At 36.0% G+C, this 15,031-nt stretch overlaps 4 protein-coding genes across 4 annotated transcripts; 2 read left to right on the forward strand and 2 right to left on the reverse strand.

Moving 5' to 3' along the window:
• Positions 1-257: 257 nt before the first annotated feature.
• LOC116142285 (stemmadenine O-acetyltransferase-like) lies at positions 258-1,562 on the forward strand. The gene has a single exon (XM_031427720.1). The coding sequence runs from the start codon at positions 258-260 to the stop codon at positions 1,560-1,562; it is 1,305 nt and encodes a 434-aa protein (XP_031283580.1).
• Positions 1,563-1,906: 344 nt separating this feature from the next.
• Positions 1,907-6,488, reverse strand: LOC116142246 (DNA-(apurinic or apyrimidinic site) lyase). The gene is made up of 9 exons (XM_031427688.1): positions 6,175-6,488; positions 5,592-5,684; positions 5,131-5,275; positions 4,682-4,883; positions 3,974-4,052; positions 3,320-3,381; positions 3,091-3,177; positions 2,850-2,953; positions 1,907-2,199 (listed from the first exon to the last, which is right to left on the reverse strand). The coding sequence occupies exons 1-9, from the start codon at positions 6,409-6,411 to the stop codon at positions 2,138-2,140; spliced, it is 1,071 nt and encodes a 356-aa protein (XP_031283548.1). The 5' UTR covers positions 6,412-6,488; the 3' UTR covers positions 1,907-2,137.
• A 160-nt stretch (positions 6,489-6,648) lies between these two features.
• On the forward strand, positions 6,649-11,273 carry LOC116142239 (CBBY-like protein). The gene is made up of 8 exons (XM_031427681.1): positions 6,649-7,025; positions 7,535-7,605; positions 7,723-7,881; positions 9,419-9,485; positions 9,864-9,959; positions 10,331-10,377; positions 10,638-10,718; positions 10,912-11,273. Exons 1-8 carry the CDS (start codon positions 6,708-6,710, stop codon positions 11,033-11,035), a joined length of 963 nt encoding a protein of 320 aa, XP_031283541.1. The 5' UTR covers positions 6,649-6,707; the 3' UTR covers positions 11,036-11,273.
• A 1,415-nt stretch (positions 11,274-12,688) lies between these two features.
• Positions 12,689-13,645, reverse strand: LOC116142250. Its single transcript, XM_031427692.1, has one exon. The coding sequence runs from the start codon at positions 13,496-13,498 to the stop codon at positions 12,731-12,733; it is 768 nt and encodes a 255-aa protein (XP_031283552.1). The 5' UTR covers positions 13,499-13,645; the 3' UTR covers positions 12,689-12,730.
• Positions 13,646-15,031: the final 1,386 nt, after the last annotated feature.

A 15,031-nucleotide genomic window follows, 5' to 3' on the forward strand; every position in this document is an offset into this window, starting at 1 on the left:
TTTTCGCCGCTTTATGCAGGTGTACAAGAGTGCTTCCAAAGAATCCAGCGACGCATTAACTAGTGGTAGGTTTTTTAATGATCATGTGTTGTGATTGCTGATAATTAATTTGAGTTTTACTAAGACGGTTTAGATTTTTCAGAATTTCTTCATCCTATATATTGACTGCACATTCATGGCTTGTATAATATCAACCAAAATCTGTTTACCCATTGTTGTTCTTATCTGCTAATAGCTTTGCAATTTGAGACAACAATATGGAAATCCAAATCATTTCTACACAAACAATCAAACCATCTTCTCCAACCCCTGACCATTTAAGAAACTATAAGCTTTCTGTTCTAGATCAGTTATGTCCTGAAGTTCACTTCCCCATCATTCTCTTTTACTCTTCACCAGGCAAAGATGCCACCAAAACTTCTCACCACCTCAAGATCTCCCTCGCGGAAATACTCACCCTCTACTACCCTTTAGCAGGACGCGTGAAAGATGATTATACTGTTAACTGTAACGATAAAGGCGCCCTCTTCATTGAAGCCAAAGTCAGCAGCCAGATGTCTGACATCCTTAAACAACCGGAAAAGGATGTGATCACGCAGCTGCTACCATACAAAGCTCATCAAAAGATAGTTGGTGATCCCGTCAATCTGAGTGTGCAGGTCAATTACTTTGCCTGCGGCGGCGTTGCAATTGCAGTTGGGTTTAACCATAGGATTGCTGATGCAACAGCCGCGGCAAACTTCGTTAAAAACTGGGCTAAGCTTGCTAATCCCAATATCAATGAGGAAATCAAGAATGTGATATTTGATAGCACTTCTTTCTTCCCTCCGCAAGATTTAGTAGAATTAAGGAAGAGTAGTCTTTTCCAAGGTCAATATGCATCGACGGACGCAAACGTTATATCAAAGAGGTTTACATTTGAAGCTACTAAGATAGCCGCTCTAAAAGAAGAGATTGGTAAAATCGCAGACTCAGTGGATCGTCCAACACGTTTTGAGGCAGTGTCCGCAGTTATGTTGAATGCTATAACCGCAATGGCTAAAGATCCAACACATTTTGTGGGATTGATTCCAGTGAATCTGAGAAACAGAATGAAGCCAGAAATTCCGGGGGATTGTATAGGGTGCGTGAGTCAAATGACAATGACAAGTTGGTCGAACATGGAGACCGGAGTTGGTAGTAATAGTATAGCGGGAGATCTTCACGAAGCTATAAATATGATGGATGATAATTTTGTTAGAGAGTTTCATGCATCTGGAGGGTACTTGAATTTCGTGAGAAGTTTACCAGTAGTTGAAATGGTAAACAATAATATTAAAATGAAGTCGTTTGTGATAACTTCATGGTGCAGACTTCCATGGTATGAAACAGATTTTGGTTTGGGAAAGCCATTGTGGATGTGGGTAACCTCTGCGGCGAGGAATGAAAATATTGCCATTCTCATTGACAACATCGATGGTAATGGAATAGATGCATGGGTTGGTCTGTCAAAGGAAGAAATGATCAAATTTGAACAAGATCCTGGCATCAAGACTTACGCTTCTTTCGATACAACCATATGACTTGGTCTTTCACTGTCACATTTCAATTTTCAACTAAATAAGTGAGTTATTGTCTTTGAAAATATTTATGTTTGTACTTTATGTCTGTGAGAATTTGGGTATGAATTTAATGGACAACAATAAGGGCTGATAGATCCCAACTATTATCCCAATCTTATTGTACCTTGCCTATGCTAGTATGATTTTGTCATATAAATGAAATTTCAACTGGTAATAAAATCTATAAGCACAACTCTTCTCTTGTTTGAGTAGAAACCTCCATGTTAAATCCAGGGGTCTATCCATCTTCAATTAATGATATGATATAGCTAAATCTTTGACTTAATGAGCACTTTACCTTGATCGATTAAACTCGCATTTTGCATAAGGTTTTCTTTATAAAAGATATATTCTGCAGAATAGCACAAAACAATGAGGTTGAGTAGAGACTAGAGAGTATTTCTAGTTTTGTTTCTCCGGCTAGTTAGATTGTAATATCCTACCCAATACGGACTTCCAATAAATACAACCAGAAAATAGAGTTGTTGAAAGATGATAATGAGCTCATTTCAGATTATAAAAATATACATTAACTTTCAGGCTGGATTGGCTTGTGAAAGCTCAAGGGAAACTGGGCAATGGTCACTCCCATAAAAACCTGCAAACAATTTGTAATCTTAGTATTTAGAAAGGCATCAAGAATCAAAAAAGAGAGTCACAAGATGGACATTGGCACAATATGAATTAGAAGTTTTCTGTTAAAGAATAAATCCGTCATTATAATTGCATTCTTGGCAAAACATGAATGCATTTGACAAACAGGATTCAATTAAAATTTGCAAAGTAAATGAAGTGAAAGATCAAGGAAATAGGAGCAAATGCAGTCTCATCCCAGTGACAAACTCGCATTATATTGAGCAGTCATAAAATCTATGCACAATAAATGAATCCATCACAAACTAATCAAAATATCATCTTGCACCTATGAAGCCTACCCATAACCCAATAACAGGGTCGAAACAACCATGGTTCAAATAAGTAACAAAAATTGACAGAAAATTTTCATCTTTTGTGTGCCATAACCATAAGGAAGCAATTCATGCAATCCTGCAGAGCAATGGTGTCCAAGATCAGGCTCTTCAGATTTATATTCCTGTTTTCAACTAATTAAGTGGGTAATGAGATGATTATTCTTTCTTTTTTGGATAAGAATTGGAGAGATGATGTTTCTAACTTATTTCATATTTTTAAAACTAAATTCAAGGATTTGTATGCATAAACAATTATTAGAAAGGAGATTATTTGCACCTTCTAACTCAATTCCTTGCCCGTGCATTTCACATGCAACAATTCGATTTTTGAGTTCTTCTGAAACTATGAAATAGTCTATTCTCATTCTTTTACCTCGATACCTGAAAGAAAACCATCTATCAGTATAACTCCAGCCTTAGATTGGTAAATTGTCACTCCCTACTAGAAATAAGAGATTATCCTACAACAGGTCACTAATCCAAATCCAAGAGTGTCATTTGGGCACCAAATTACTTACTTTCCAATTGGATGTCCAGACCATGAGAAGCCACAATCCATATCCTTTTCCTTGTGTAGGAATCTGTACGCATCTATTAGCCTACCCCTAAAGCATGATCCACCAAACTCTTCAATTTAAGAATGTTTTTCAAAGGTGGAAATATGAAAATTGAAGGATTTATAACTCTAAGAAATTACATGGAGCCATGACCATGGTACACATTTTTTCATGAGATAAATTCACATACTCTTTCAGTACAGCACCAAAACGCTTCCTCTCGGAAAGAGTAAATCCAGGCTGCCCACGATCCTGTATTATGAAGAAATCAAGTAAAACAAACTGTTACAATATATGGGCAAGAACAACAAACTATGATTAGAAGTCTCTGGAAATCCAGTGCCCAGTTGTTATCATTAAATATACAATGTGTCAATTCTTTATCTTGATTGGGAATTACGCAAGACCATGAAAAAGGTGATAACAAAAATAGCAAAAAATGGCCTCCATCAACAAAAATGATGGTCATCTTTTGTTCTCTTGATTACTTATCTAATTATTTTCGTCCAGGGATGATAAACCACTTTTTCAAAGTAATAACTAATAATGAAAAAAAATTAAGATGGTAAATTTTTAATGTGGAGTGTTAAGTTGTTACATGGGAGCAAATCCTTTCCTGAGAACAACCAAAACCTGCATTCATAGGTGAAAAGCACAAGCTTTGAAAAGGAAAGGTTCCTACTAATTTCAGCAGCTACTCTTTTGCAATTTTATAATTCTAGTATTTTGTTGTATTTTCAAGTTTATGATGATGAAATATGTCACTATTTATCAAAAATGTGTGGAGGATAAAACAGAAAAAATGCAAGTTTAGTTTGGAAAGCTTCTATGAGAAGAGCAACACCTCTTTATTTGGAGGAATGTAACCATTGAGCTTTGCAGCACTGAAAAATTCAGGATGACTCACATCAATTTCTTCATGGCTGCAAAAGAGAAATGAAAAAAGAAGCATAAGTTCCCGAATGACAATGCTGAAGAATTCAAAGAACAAGCTTCACAAAGTAAATTTTAGATTATGAATATATTTTAAAAAAGTTAACAGTAAAGTTCCATAATTAAGTGTGGAAAGTTGAAAAAAGTTCTAAAAAGAATAAGGTGGTCAAAAAATGGAATTGTTTTGCTTCTAAGTCAATAGGCTGCTGCATGTTAGGCAAGAATTTCTTCACTAACTAATGGAGCCAAATTGTCATGCTTTCTTTTATATACCATGAATTAAAGAAGTTGCATACAAACGTGGTTTGATTTTCCAACATTTGCAGAATTAGATATCAATCCTGAAGCTTGTGATGGCATGATCTGTTATGATAGTCACAGCCAGAAAAATAAAAACGAAAAGGCACAAAGTGCAAACAATCACCGGACCCATCACGGGTGGATCCAGAGTCTTGGATTTGGGGGATCAGAGATGATAAATGCAATTTTAGGGGTAACCTTTGAAATAAATTAGTACAAAATTTTGAAAAAATTTCTAAATTTGGGGAGCCTATGGCCCCCAACAATAAGGAAGATCAGCCCCTGCATCCCATGAAGGGGAAGAAAACTAGAGACTCACCTTACATTAAGATCACCACACCATATAAGAGGCTTCTCAGAATGTTGTGTAACAAACTCTAGCATCCTCTTATCCCATTTTCTTCTCCTTTGAAATGAATTTTCCTCCTCTTTCCAACCATTGTTTGGTGCATACGTATTCAATAGACGGAAATTTTCAAATTCAGCTAATATGACCCTGCCATCTGGTTCATGCTTTGAAGCTAAAAACAACAAGAAGAACAGTATAAACTAAACATTCCATGCTGGAGTTTAAAAAGAAAAAATTAGTGACACGAAAGGGAATTCACACCCAAATTATATAAAAAAGATTTCTCCTTGCTTGGAAATTAGAAGTAGGGTTAGCATCAGTAGTTTTTTTAATACATAATTAGGAAAAAACATGTCATTACTTAACAGTTAACACTACATAAGATGAACATACAAAATGATAGATTTTAACCAAAATACCTGCTTTATCGAGCGAGAAAGAGACAATTTTTGGCTGAAAACACTTCTTCACCAACAATGCTGTCCCTGCATACTTTGAATCTGCAAGAGACCACCAAATCTGATAATTTCCAAATGGTGGACTTGAAAGAGCACGAATCAATATCTGCATAAAACAGAGAAGGTATTATCCACAACATAAATATTAGAAATTAGGGTCATACACACACACCCCGTATGGCATTATATTAGGGAGGGTACTAAAAACCAGATATTCAGTAAATAGAACCCTTGTGTACAACAGGAATAATATTAGCTGCTAGTTCAACACTCTTAACCCTTAGCACAAAAAACAGGAAACTCATTTATATAAAAATGCTAACATTTCAAGCAAATTCAAGTCCACATAAAGTACTATAGGTTGTGAATATAAAAAACAACAAATCAGATATGAAAACAAGCAAAGAGAAAAAGAGGATTACCTGTTTTTCCTCACGGGAAGGTTTTGTATCATCTTTCAGTTCTCCAGGGTTTTTCGGTGAATCCTTTGAACCAGCAGCAGGCATTCTCACTTCCTACAATTAGCATGCATTTTGAGCACGCACTTACCACATTTATTGCTTTACAATTATCACATGACCAAATTATAATGCATATAATCAGACATACCAAAAGAAAATTACAGGTATTTATGAAAAGTTACAAAGCAAAACAAATGAATAAGCCATGAAAAGACCAAACAAATAATTCACCATTTAAGATGCCAGGTACCCATTTATGCAATTCGATGAAACACATTCGTAAACCCAATCAATTTGCTTTAAGTGCAGAAGAGAAACAAATAGAGCAACACAAACAAATCGTTTACAGTTCCAGTCTCAGCTTCAAATACAGCAACAAAATCACAAGCTACAGCTCCAGAAGTAAACAACTATGAGAGTCCCGTCGCACCAAATGACCCAAAAATCAAACACGCATGTCTCATTACACAATCACACTTCAAACACATAACGCATTAATCAAATAAAAGTACATCAACAGAGGAAATGATAAAAAAAGACAGACCTGTATAGCAATAACGTCAGGATCAAAATTAGTAACAAACTTAGAGAACTCGGGCCAGTTGTTCTTGGCTCGAAGAAGCAAACTATTGGCGTTCCAAGTTACGAACTTCAGTGGCTCTTCTTTTTTATTCTCTTCTTGTGATGTTTCACAGTTGTTTTCACCATCTTTCTTTGAAGGCGAAAGAGTAGGTTTCTTGGCTGATCCTTCCTTTTCTATTGGTTTAAAAAATCGCTTCATGCTTTTGCTCGTCCAGCAGCGTGATTCAGCTGTCTATTGTTGTTTCTGCTCTTCTTCTACAATTAAACCATCACTCATTCGCTCCACTTCTCCGTATCGAATTTTGCGATATATAATATAATTATTAAATTGAATGGGCTGTAAAAAAGTAGCCCAACCCAATTTTACTTGGGCTGAAATTAGAACTTAAATCTCTAACCGGTCCAGAATATTTTTTGTGGCGCTAAACGGTGGATAAGTTGGTGACACAAGACCGTTAAAAACACAAGAAGAGAGTCTTGAGAGATCAGTCTCTAATGGCATCTTCAACAGCAACTTTCTCTCTTTCCTTACCCGCGTTTTCTTCTTCAACATCTATTAACTCTCAAAGGAGGATTTCCATTTTTAGCGGCAAAGCAGATGGAAAGACTTCCTTATCATCTTCTTTATTTGGTAGCAAAATATGTGTTAACGAAGCAACAAGAACCAAACCAATGAGCCTGAGAAGTAGTAGAGTCACTTGCTCGGTTTCTTCTACTGTTCTTCCATCCGCTCTTCTCTTTGACTGCGATGGAGTGCTCGTTGATACCGAGAAGGACGGACACAGGATTTCGTTCAATGATACTTTCAATGAAGTATACACTCTCTTGCTTCTATTGTTATGTTTTTGTGTCTTATATTTTTTACTAGATTATGTATTGGGTATTTGGGGAAGTTTTCAAACATTTTCAAGTGGGGTTCTGTTGATCGTTTGTTTGGTTGCTGAGAAAAATACTGAAAAGATAACACTAGATGTTTTTATTATTATTTAAAAATAGTAATAATGCAATTGAGTCAAATATTTGTAGTCGGATTATCAAAAATGAAAAATAGTTTTTGAAGTTAGTACTGAATTTCACTATTTTTGGAACCTAAGTTTTATTATTTTTGTATACATTAAATTAGTTTTATGTTCCTCCATTTCCCTTCCGTTTTGGAGGAGCAGGGACTTTGTTTACTTTGGGTTGAGTGTTGGTGTGAGTAGTATGAGGATAAGTTAGAATTTGTTTGATTTGATTTTTCTTTGAAGGATATTTTTTGTAGGTGCTTAATGCTTATTGCATAATTTGCTCAAATGGATTACAACATGGTATCAATTCTGCAGAAAGAATTAGGTGTTACCTGGGATGTGGATTTGTATGGCGAGTTGCTTAAAATTGGAGGTGGAAAAGAAAGGTATCTCGTCTCCTGAAAGTTTGACAGTTTTTTCTATTTATGTTTGCTTCATGAAATCGTATAGGACACTAAAGATAGATTGATATCTTAGAATCCTTCTGATTCTGATCATTGTAGGATGACAGCATACTTTAACAAGACAGGTTGGCCAGAGAATGCACCAAAGAGTGAAGAAGAAAGAAAGGAATTCATAGCTTCTCTTCACAAGAGGAAAACAGAATTGTTCATGGCCCTTATTGAGAAAAAGTTGTTACCACTTCGGCCTGGTGTTGCAAAGTTAGTTTTTATCTGATCTCCTGCTTATCTATGCAGCATTAAGTACATGATATTTGTATTCAATTATAATTTATTTATTATTTATTTTTTGTTGGAAGTCTAAATGTGTGAGGAAGGAAATCCTTAAAGCATGATTTTAGGCCCCAGCAACCCATATTGGCTGGTGTCACTGATATGCATTTTGATTTGGTCCACATCTACACTCCTGAAAGACATGATTTACTGTCTTTGATTTCTTACCTTGTCAATAAATATAGGGAAAGTCAGTGAGTTATTGCTTCTAGATTTTGTGTTCTACCACATCCAAGGTATGCAATAGATCTATCAATGTGCATTTGTTGTTTATAATATGTTCAACTTTGGGAATGGACAATATTAGAATTTCTTATTAGTTATGCTACTTAGAGTGTTCAAAGTCAATCATCATACATTTGGGTGAGACATGTCTTTATGCTCAAGTTTCCTGGAGCTGAATCCAATTGGATACTTTTCGGAGCATTACTAAAATTTTAAATATGAGAAACTTTTTGCAGTTGACATTTTGATGTTCTATTTTAAATACCAGTAAGGTTATTCCTGGGTAGAACATGGATCTGAGGCTCTCATAGTAAACACATGTAATTAATAGTGTGGCATCAACTTAACTCCAAGAACTTTTATGAATGGGTTTGGAACCTATGAGAGTTCAAAAGTCATTATGATCGAAACTGAACCATCACTATTTTGAGACCATTTCTTGGGAGAACACAAATTTTGGAGTCATTTCACGAGTCCAGGCAATGAGATGACTTGTCACGCATGTTTACACCACCTTGAACCCCAAAAACCGAGCCAGTGAGCTCTGGACCTTCTATTATGATCTGATGTGAGATTCAGATCTCACACATTAGCTTGCCAGCTATGATTGGAAAAGGAAATGGTTCATTTAAAGTAGGTGAGTGATGAAACCTCAATAGTGCTGGCATATGGTAGGAGAACAAGGCAGTAATGTAGTGGATTGAAAAGAAGCCGGCAGGAAGTTTCCTTGGGTTTAGGCAGGGACAGATGGCAATAGAGGAATGGGTAAGTGAGGGATTCTGTTATGGAGAGAGAGAGAGAGAGCTGGAGAATAAAAAGGGAGAAGAGAGCAGATGGTAAGAGAGAAGAAAATAGAAGGGAAAATTGGGAGGAGGTAGCCCTTGAAGTCTAGCATTTAGGGAGGAGCTGGCCCTCGAAGTCCAGCAGGCTGTGTTCATTTTGTTTTGTTTGGTTTTATCCTTCTTTTGTTAATCTTACTTGTTAATGTTTGCTGAGCTGAAGTTGTTCTTGGCTTAGTTTAGACCTGCTTAATATCAATATATATATTCTGGTTGTTTTCTGGGTTTGTGCAGTGTTCTTGTGTGTGTTTCTGGGTTTGTTTATTGGTGACTGTTACTGTTTTGGTTGTGTGTATTTGAGATACTGGAGTGGGTATCTATCAGTGAGTAAGTTGTATGATTTGTAATAAATATGGATTTCAAGATGTATGCTGTGCTCAGTTATCTTATATATTCTACAGGCTGATTGATCAGGCTCTGGAAAAAGGAGTCAAAGTTGCTGTATGCAGCACCTCTAATGAGAAGGCGGTATGCATAATCAGGTTCTACAACTGTAATTTCTTGTGTGATTAAGTAACTGTGTGTGGAGATGATTTACTGGCAGCTGTGGGAATTGTTTGTACTCTATACTAAATTTTTTAATGACGGTTTGATAGATTGGAATTTCACTGTTTTTGTAAAGCCAACTATTACATGGCATGGTTTTGATGGACATTTTTGGATAACTTTCAAAGAGTCCAACAAGTAATCGAGGATATTATAATCCAAAACACATTATTCTCGGTAACATTTTTTATGTTGAAATTTAAGGCTAGGATAAGAGTTTGTAATATGTGGTTATGTTAGGTTATTGGTGAATTTGGATCCACTTCTTTTGTATGACTGAATTATATGCACTAATTTCAGGTCTCTGCAATAGTTTCATTCCTTTTGGGACCAGAGCGAGCTGATAAAATCAAGATATTTGCCGGAGATGTGGTTCCTCGGAAAAAGCCTGATCCAGTAAACATTTTTTTTACTCTCTTGGTATTTGATGTAGCTAGGCAATGTCTGGAAAACATGAACATAATAATGTTTGATTTTGTTGTTCACACCGTTGATGGTGCAAATTCAACCTTGATATAGTGACCATAAAGCCTGAATAAGAAAGTGGCATGCTCTTAGACTTAAAAATTAAATTCCTTCCTGTCTCGTCATCTAAGTGTTCATGAAACATAATAGATCCTTTCCAAATAACTTCATATATAAGAAGTATGCTTTGTTTCCATGTGATTTTAGAGCACCCCTCACTTTGTCTTGGTTTAAGTTTAATCTGCTTTGCTTAAATATAAGGATTTGTTCTAGGCTACTGAATTGTCTATTTTTACTGACAGGCCATCTATATATTAGCATCCAACACTCTGGGTGTTGATCCTTCAAGGTATGATAGCTCGGCATTACCGATATTTATGTTACTGTAAACAATCGTTTAGGACTTTTCTTGAATAAATAGTTCCTGGATCAAGTTCAGAGATCTCCATATGCATTCCCATTGCTTTTTATATCTTAACTCCTCGGTGAGCTATTAATCAGTTCTATACATGTGCTCTATATGCTTACATTGTCTGCTATTGACAGTATATTTTCATGTAAAATGTTTGCTATTCCTCAGTAATAATAATGCTCTTTTTTTCCCCACAGCTGTGTTGTGGTTGAGGATAGTGCTATAGGACTAGCAGCCGCTAAAGCCGCTGGAATGAAGTGTATAGTAACAAAGAGCGGGTAACTTATTTCTTTATTAATACAAATTTTTGCTATAATGTCAAGTCTCCTGCTGCGGTGTTTTTTTAGTGTATATGCATATCATGAAAATGATCAGAAACCTTGGAGGAATCCAGAATTATATGTCAAACTTTATAAGAATGTAACATGGTTCCCCAATGCTCCTGCTGATGTGGAGAATCTGTGATTGCAGTTACACAGCGGATGAGGATTTCTTGAATGCAGATGCAGTCTTTGACTGCATTGGAGATCCTCCAGAAGAGAGGTTTGACTTGACTTTTTGTGGAAGCCTTCTTCAGAAGCAGTTCGTTAGTTAGCCATATAATTCTCTGTAATTGTATCGATTCTATGGAATGTGTGTTTTTCTCCTTTTCTAGTTTATGCCAAAGTCAGTCTATTGCTTGCGGCCTGATTGAGGTCTAAACTCACGCGAGTGTAGATATAATTGTAATGCTGCAAATGGCATCTCTAAGTACTGCCTGTGGTTCTAAATGATGATAATTAAGTTACTTGTGTATGCTAGATTAGTTGGTGTATTACTTTTCCGAAAACAAACATAATACTATGGTTTATCAGAAACATCAGCAACATTATCCCATATGAAAATTGAGCTAGAGCTTTGTGGTCCAAAGTCTTCCTCCATTGATTACGGGTGAGGTTGAGTTAAGTTGTTGGATGTTTCTTTCTCCAGAAAGCATGCTGAATACACTTGAATCTCAAGCAAAGTGAGCTCAATAGCTTGGCAGGTTCAGCTCGTTCTTATTTTTAATTGCTTAGGCCAACTAAACTAGTTAATGTAGTGGTTTAATTTGTCGAGGAGAAATTTGGATAATAGTAAATCATGTCAATGACAATATATAAGGTTTACTATGTGAAGTGATGGAGAAAGTAGGTAATTCAGTGAGCTTAATGCTTTTGTTTTAACTTTTAACCGGATATTATAGTTTCCGATAATTGAAAATAAGTAACAATGATAGGCATTGAAGAAAGCAGAAGCATATGGAATGGAGATAAGATAGAAAAGGAATAAAGGGACAACAGAGACAGTTGGGGTGATGAGCATTGAGGGAGGGAATGGTCTCCTTGCGGGGCTGTCCAACCCAACCAGTTAACATGTGTGGTCCTTAAATTTCGGTAGAGAATATAGACATAATTATGCCTTTAAAAGTTAAAACTCAACAAACAACTCCCATTCACACCAAATTTGTCAAAAATAATTAAACGCAAAACACTTTTCTCCAAAATTAATGGAGGGTGGGTTGAAAAATGAATCACCATAAAATAAAGATTGCAATGTGATGTTTGTGAGTTATTGCCAGACTGGAAGACATTAAAGTAAAGTAGTTGAAATAATGGACAAATCGTGTTTATTTTCTAAGGGAAAACAACCTAAAATAGGCTGTCAGCCAGCTTAATGAATGAGAAAGAAACCAGTCTTCTTCTTCCTGGCTTCATCTATACGATTGCAAACAACAACAGGTAAGAAGGGTTGTCGGCCAAATGCCAAATTGTCATTGACCCACTTCCATTATTCAATTATTTCTTACACGATTATCTTGGACACACCTAACGGCTAATTACTAAAGTGAAAGGGACTTGGCTAAGACAATTCCAATTCTGTTTTGTTCTCTTTTATCAAATCACCCGTGACTAACTACCGTCCGATAGTTTAGCGGTTTGTTTGAGACTTTTGAGTGTATTGCTCAAGAGATCTTGAGTTCAAATCCTCATGATTACTAATAAGAGGTAATCACTGGAGGCTTACTCAGTCGTTAACTTTAGGACTTTAGAGACTAGTTGAAGTTTGCGTAAACTGAGCTGAACACTCGAATACCCAAAAAAAAAAAACAAAAAAAAATTTGACCCGTGACTCTCCTGTCTCAAAGAAATCTCATATATTATAAAGTAAAGCATGTAACTTAATTAACTCAAACATGCAGTAAATAATTGGAAATTGAAAGATGATCTCATGTTTTGATTAAATAAAGAATAATAATTGTAACAAAATATGGTTAATTGTTGTGTTTTTTTCTAAAAACTACCTCAGTGTCAAGGCCAAAGCCATCAACATCCTTCCTAACATCAACCAACTCAGACATCTTAAACAATTCAACCAATGGCTTTAAACTGTACAAATCATTCGCTGAATACTTATCGGCTCGCCGTGATATCGCCACGTGCAGAACACAAATCCCGCCGGCCTTCAAGGTCCGTTCGATCTCCCCAACAAACTTCCACGGATACAGGGCGTGGTCAAACACATTCGAGAACTCAAAGTCAAACGTCCCGTTCTCAAACGGCTGCGCATGAAAGTCTCCTTTAACAACAAGCGGCGGATACGGCACCAAGTCTATCCCCACCGCGTCGGATACGCCCACCGCCTTAAGCGCCGCCACTTCTTGGCCGACGCGTGCGCCGATGGACAATGCTTTAGAATCATTGGAAAGGAGGTTTCTTTGCTTTAGGCTTTGGAAGAAATTGGCGAAGACACGGACTTTGCGGTCCCAGTCACGGGTGGTCCAAATCTTTCGGAGTTTGGGGTTGAGGGTTTTGTTTAACTGACGTTGGATGTACGTATCGTAGGATGAGTAACCGGGTCGGATACGGAGGTCGTGGGAGGAGCTTTTGGAGGGTGGTGTTGGAGTTAATGGAAGGGTGGTTTTCCGGTGATGGGGAGTCTGGGAAAAGGCTAAGAAGAGGAGAAAAAAGAGGGAGAAGAAGAGAGAAAGGAAGAAGGGTTTGAGGAGGAGGGGTAGTTTGGGAATGGTGATTGTCGTCATTTCTGCATGAAAATTGTGTATGTGTTTTGGGTTTGAAGTAAAGTGAGAGATAGGGAGGACGAGGAAAACGTTAATAAAGAAGAAGGAATTGAAGAAAGGAGAATAAATTAAAAAGATTTTGAGCCAGCATGGTCATATACTCCTATGTGGAAGTATGAAACCTTTGTTGTCATGTTAATAAAAAAAATCCCCATTTGCAGTGACATTTGGTCAAATTATGTAGGTTTGCTTGAGTAAATTAAAGATCATAAAGCAAAAAACAGGGTCACAAGTTGGGCAATGGCTTAAATTAATTCCAATTTGCGTTATATCTTAAAAACATAATTAATGAATCTCTATCTAGAGTAGATCAATATTTTTTTTTTTTTTTTTTTTTGGGCAATCGGGAGTGTCTAGACTAGTTTACACGTACTTCAACTAATTTTCTGGAGTCTTGAAGTTGACGGCCGAGTAAATTCCCCCAGTAGTCATCCCTATTAGCAATCTAAGTGGATCGAACTCAAGACCTCTTAAGTAATACACCTAAGAATTCTAATTGACCGGGATCACCCAACGGTGATTTTATATAGATCAATCAGGTCTTACAATCACTGTATAAATACATAAACAGTAGATAATTTTTAAGAATCACAACTTGTACCGAACATGTTATAATTGAATTAATTTGGAACAGGCATCAGACAAATTTGAGCATGTCACACAACGGATTTATTATCTGCACATGGCACATGCTAATCATTGCAATCATACTTGTCCAATTCCTTTCCTTCCATTTTAAGACGTTTGACTTTCCTTTTCACCGTCATGTTTGCTTGATTTTTAAGCTTTTTTAATTACATATCAAACATCCTCCCACATGCAATTGCATTGGAGAATTTATAAAATGACTAGTTAATAAATATTTATTTTTATCGTTTATTTTAACATTAAAAACTTTAGGGTAGAAAAGTTCTTGTTATTATTATAACTATAAGAGAATTTCTATTAATTGATTATAACTGAAAGAGGAATATTGATATAAATGTGATGTTTTTATAGATTAATTATCAAAACATTCAAAGTGAATTAGATAAAATGTATTACTTTACAATAAACATCGTTGAGAAGTATAGAATATCAGGGAACTTGTTTTCCATGTTTTGTTTATAAATAAACAAATGGGAAAGAGAAGAAGAACCAAGAAGAATGAATTGAAGCATGCAGTTTAAAAGACAATATTAATTAATTAATTACTATAAAACCTACGCACTGCATGGGGCAGTGAATCTAATTATTTAATTTATGTACTCCATCGATAGAATTACCAGACTTGAAATCCTAACCTATTAATATACAACACCTGCGCAATTTCTTCTTCTTTATGAAAATTTGATTATCTTCTATCACAAATTTTCTTAAATAAGTATGTGCATAAAAATTAAATTAATTCCACCAGCAAATTGTTTCCTAAATACTTCTGCTATGCAACACTTTCTCACATTATCCACCAACAATTTGAATGGATCCTTTAATTTCCAGGACAGAGTATAGCCT

Source organism: Pistacia vera, unplaced genomic scaffold (assembly GCF_008641045.1).
Source record: "Pistacia vera cultivar Batoury unplaced genomic scaffold, PisVer_v2 Contig406, whole genome shotgun sequence".
In the NCBI taxonomy this organism is placed as follows: domain Eukaryota; kingdom Viridiplantae; phylum Streptophyta; class Magnoliopsida; order Sapindales; family Anacardiaceae; genus Pistacia; species Pistacia vera.

Excerpts from the sequence above, each read along its gene's own strand:
- LOC116142250 (XM_031427692.1), bottom strand. The coding sequence starts at position 13,498 with ATGACGACAATCACCATTCCCAAACTACCCCTCCTCCTCAAACCCTTC.
- LOC116142285 (XM_031427720.1), top strand. The coding sequence starts at position 258 with ATGGAAATCCAAATCATTTCTACACAAACAATCAAACCATCTTCTCCA.
- LOC116142239 (XM_031427681.1), top strand. The coding sequence starts at position 6,708 with ATGGCATCTTCAACAGCAACTTTCTCTCTTTCCTTACCCGCGTTTTCT. Across the intron at positions 7,882-9,418 it reads CTTCGGCCTGGTGTTGCAAA|GCTGATTGATCAGGCTCTGG; the intron begins GTTAGTTTTTAT and ends TATATTCTACAG. Across the intron at positions 10,378-10,637 it reads CTGGGTGTTGATCCTTCAAG|CTGTGTTGTGGTTGAGGATA; the intron begins GTATGATAGCTC and ends TTTTCCCCACAG.
- LOC116142246 (XM_031427688.1), bottom strand. The coding sequence starts at position 6,411 with ATGAAGCGATTTTTTAAACCAATAGAAAAGGAAGGATCAGCCAAGAAA. Across the intron at positions 5,685-6,174 it reads CTGACGTTATTGCTATACAG|GAAGTGAGAATGCCTGCTGC; the intron begins GTCTGTCTTTTT and ends TGCTAATTGTAG. Across the intron at positions 2,954-3,090 it reads TCTGGACATCCAATTGGAAA|GTATCGAGGTAAAAGAATGA; the intron begins GTAAGTAATTTG and ends GTTTTCTTTCAG.